General features: G+C 39.2%; 1 protein-coding gene across 1 annotated transcript in view; it reads left to right on the top strand.

Moving 5' to 3' along the window:
• Positions 1-3,970, top strand: part of DMP1 (dentin matrix acidic phosphoprotein 1) — an 8,366-nt gene extending 4,396 nt beyond the window's left edge. Inside the window, exons 4-6 of the mRNA XM_019553453.1 lie at positions 411-443; positions 858-1,217; positions 1,882-3,970. Of these exons, the coding sequence (XP_019408998.1) occupies positions 411-443; positions 858-1,217; positions 1,882-3,381 (1,893 nt within the window). The 3' untranslated portion in view covers positions 3,382-3,970. The remainder of the gene's footprint in view (positions 1-410; positions 444-857; positions 1,218-1,881) is intronic.
• The last annotated feature ends 594 nt before the right edge of the window (positions 3,971-4,564 follow it).

Genomic DNA, 4,564 nt, shown 5'->3' with positions numbered 1-4,564 from the left:
CCCAGCCCCAATCCCTTCCTCCCACATGCCCCTTCCCCCTCCAACCCCAACTGACTTACCAGCTGGAGGCAGCTGTCAGCTGCCTGTTTAGTTTATGGCCAAATCTCTGAATTGGCTGAATCTTTTTCCGAAGTTTTTCAATATCAATTCGGATGCTTTGAATTGATTCAGAGCTTTTATTTGGTCTCTTGATTAAATTCAGATTCGGAGATTCGGTCCCTGAATTGGGCCTAATCTCCTCCGAATCAAATCAGCTACCAAAGCTTCACACAGCCCTGCTGTATGCTCATGTGGTTTCAGTTTTCCTGTGACTTAAATCCTCTGTTTTGAACATCTCTATCAACTATATGTAAGATTACCATCTTGATCAATTTCTGGATGTAATTCTGAAAAACGCTTTCTTTCCACAGGTTGATTCGTATGAGATATCAGCTGCCCTCAGGGTAACTATCATGACATCTCTTTTATTTTTCTCAAATTTAGATAAAAGTGATTTTAATTAAACATGTCTCTGAGCACTTTCAAGCAAGGATATTTAAATCAGAAATAGCATCCTTTTAGCCCAATGAAGTAAATAAATGAGTAGATATTCTTATAAATACATTCATAAGTAATAAGCATTCCTATAAATAAACAAATGAATAAATATTCATTAGCATAAGGCAAGTAGAAACTCTTTACAAACAATTAAAAGTAGTGCACAGGCATAGGTGATTAACAGAGTCTTTGCTGCTTACCTACCACAAGGATGCAATTAATAGGTTATGTTACACAAGTGGACATGATGCTCCCTCTGTAATGGTAGCAAGTTTTATTGTAGTCTTACTCAAACTACTTTCATGTCATTTTTCCTGCAGTATGCAACAAGTGAAGAAAGTATGAATGAGGAAGAAGATCCTGCTGAGAAGGATGGTGAAGACACTGACAGCAGCCCTTATGACAGTACAGAAACTGAAGTAAGGGACTCTATTGCTGATGAATATGAACATGATGGCATTTTACATGAGACCAATGAAGGCAATAACTACCCTGTTGGAGTTTCTAGCCATAGTAGTGAACACCATACTGAAGACTTCAATGGAAATGATGTTGATGAAAGTATCACTCAGGACAATGATGATGATGATGATAGTGTCAGAATTAAGCAGGGTCAGCATAAAAATTGGGTCTATCAAAAGGATTCTGTGGCCCTGGAAGAGCTAGATGAACATTCTCTGGTAAGAGTATAAACATCTCCTGAAGGAAGGTTGGTTTCCTAATAGATATAGAAAAGTGGTTTTTCTGAAGTTAGGCAGAAAGAAGGGCAGGGTGACATCTTAGAGACTAACTGGCATGAGCTTTCAGAGATGACAGCTTACTTTGTCAGATGCTGTGAATGCTATGAATGCCAGTTGTCTATGAGGGAAAAATATTTAGGCTTCTCTATGCTACACACTTACCGTGTCAGGCAGATGTGTCCCTAAACACACTGTGCTGCTCTGTGCAGCCAGCCTCCTGCAAGCAGTGTAGCTCTGTGTCTGTGTCACTGAGAAACAGAATCAATGACCCCACAGGAGACCACTTGCAGCAGTATGAGAATGTGGCTATTATGCTTCTGATTCAGGAGGTAGCCCACGTAGAGCAACACAGTGCATTTGAGGGCAGCATATCATTTTCTAGCTGTAAATTTTAATCCATACAAGGCAAAATTGTTTTCTTGTTATATATCTGTAATGCCATGGACTTTTATGGAATGAGCTAGGTGTAAGTGATAGTACTATTGAGCCTACATGATTTAGCATTTATATGTATGGTTAAATACCATGATAGTTGTGTGTATATGTATTAGAGTATTTGCAAAATACAGCTGACTATAGTAACCTCCCTTCTCCACACTTACAGGAGGATGTCAATAAGTTTCATGAAGATCATCATACAGGTGACAGTCGAGAACCAAAACAACATTATAACACTGAAGACAATGGACCCCTTTACAAAACCAAGAGATTCTATTCTCAGATGTTCAATAAGGAAATAAATGATCTGATAGATGAGGAGGATGACAGTGGAGATGATACCTTTGATGAGAATCAAGGAGATACAAATGGAAAAGATCCTAGTTACACTGTTAATCCCAATGGAGTAGATGAATATACTGCATTTGATAATGGAGTTCATCACAGAGGCCATGGAGATACTGCTGTTAGGAAAAAAGACAGTGATAGCAGCAGCAGCAGCAGCAGTAGTGAAAGCAGAGGCCTTGACAGTAGAGAGTATAGAAATCACATTATTAGCAGGTATGACCGAAGCTTAGGAAATATCGGTGACAGTGCCAGAACTAGCCACAAGGACAGCTATGATTTTGATGATGAAGGGATGCAAGGGGATGACCCATCCATATTTGAGAGTGAGGGTGGCAAGTCCAAAATGACCCGCAGTGCCATTCATTCCAAAGAGAGCAGTCAAGAGAGTAGTAGAGAGCCCCGCAAAGCTAAGCTGAATGGCATTAGTAAATCAGTGGAAAACTCCAACAGCCATAAGTTCCAAAATGATGATAATAACTCAGGAGAGGATGACAGTATAGAGCAGGATAATAGCCAATCCATGGAAGCAGATGAAGCCAAATCTGGAGAGGACAGCCAGTCTGCAGAAGACAGCAGTCATTCTGAAGAGAGTGTTGCCAGCCACTCGAGGAAAGATGTCAGTCGCTCAAGGGAAGACGTCACCAGCCACTCCAGAGAAGATGTTGCCAGTCAATCAAGTGAAGAGAATGGGGAATCCCATGAAGAAAATGAGAAAATCTACAAGGAAATGAAGAGCAAATCAAATGAATATAGCGGTAGCAAATCTAAAGAAGACAGAGACTCCTATGAGGATGACAGCAAGCCATTATCAATTGACAGTGAATCTGCGGAAGACCAGGGAGATAAAAGCAGATCACGAGAGAAGAGCAAATCCACAGAAGACAGCATGGAGTCAGAAGAGGACAAGAATGACTCCATTTCTGATGACAGCAGACTATCGCACAGTAAATCAGCTGAGAGCAAAAGCATATCACGAGAGTTTGTTGGCAGTGAATCACGTGAAGATGACAGGTCTGAAGAGGTGCAAGGCCAAGATAGCAGATCTGCAGAAACCTATGACAGTGGATCCAAAGAAGAGGAGCACAGTCACTCTAGAGAAATGGACAGCTACAGTCACTCTAGAGAAATGGACAGCTACAGTCACTCTAGAGAAAGAGACAGTCATTCTCGAGAGGATGCTACAAATGAATCAACCAGTCACGAGGATGACAGCTTACCCAGGAGCATGGAAATGGAAAACAGAAAGCTAATGTTTGATGTCTACCACAACAAACCCATTGGTGATTATGATGACAATGATTGTCAGGATGGTTATTAAAACAGATAGCAACAAATCAAATATATGCAGGACTTTTGTGTGAAGAATGATTACCTTTTAATTTATTTACCACACATACAGTATAAGTCCAGCTCTTCCTATTCAGAACTTTAGCTGGGGCTTGCTCAATATGAAGTAAAATGATACTAAGATGGTGCTTTAAATAGGAAAACTGAGTGAGAAACTGATTTGCCATACATGGAACCTGAATTAATACAAAAAAGGGACTATTAACTAGTAATTATATATGGACGTTAAATCTGGTATTTTCTGGAAAGAGTAGGGGCTGGGAAGATGGCACACTGTGTTCTTTCATAATTTATTCTTTAATTTTCACTAGCATTGTTAGGAAATACTTTTGAGCATTAAGAACAGAATGAAGCCTTAATTTTATTGCCTAAATATTTGTATCTTCAACATCCTTACATTCATTGTTTACCATCCAAAGAGAATTCTAATTGAAATAAAAAGCAAGGCGGATAGTCACTGTATGTACACTGTTTATGGCCTCAAACTTTGTTATACAATGGATCAAGTACCACTTTGATATTGGATGTAAGTAATATTTTGTAATAAATGTACAGAAAACGTTGTGTTGTATCCTTTTGCATTGATTGCATTAACTTTTCAATGTTAACATAAAACTTAATCCTGTTTATTTGCTTAATTAATATTAAAACAGATAGTCTTGTGGTTAGAGTCTTTATTATTATTATCTATTACATTAAAATATAATATTGTTACTTTTGGATCAAGATGCAGTGAATAGAAACAAAGGGCCCCCTCAAACTGATACGTTTAATATTTTAAATGCAGAAGTGCAGTATAGCTGACTCAGATTTTCGTATCTCTTATAACCCATTCCCCTTCTCCCAGCTGGAAAGAGGAGGGAGCAATACTAATCTCACAATGGTTCTCCATAAAGTAGCTCAAAAGACTTAAATGAAGACATTCCTAACTTGTCCTCACATCAGCAAGAGCACATTGATTGTTATGTGTGCCAGTTTTGGAGCAGGAGGAAGCCACCATTTCCAGGCATCCTCCCTTGAAGTGCATGATGAGACATGCTAGCAAGGGTACTATTGAGACAAGAGCTATTCACTCTTCTCTAATAGTGCAGCACCATCCTCTGATGCTCTTCGTGTCATAGTTTCATAGTACCTAGAGTCGGAAGGGACCTAGG

The sequence above is a fragment of the Crocodylus porosus genome, unplaced genomic scaffold, assembly GCF_001723895.1.
Source record: "Crocodylus porosus isolate Cpor-Errol unplaced genomic scaffold, CroPor_comp1, whole genome shotgun sequence".
Taxonomy (NCBI): domain Eukaryota; kingdom Metazoa; phylum Chordata; order Crocodylia; family Crocodylidae; genus Crocodylus; species Crocodylus porosus.
Note: the sequence above shows the minus strand (reverse complement) of the source record. Positions and strands in the feature narration are given on the sequence as shown.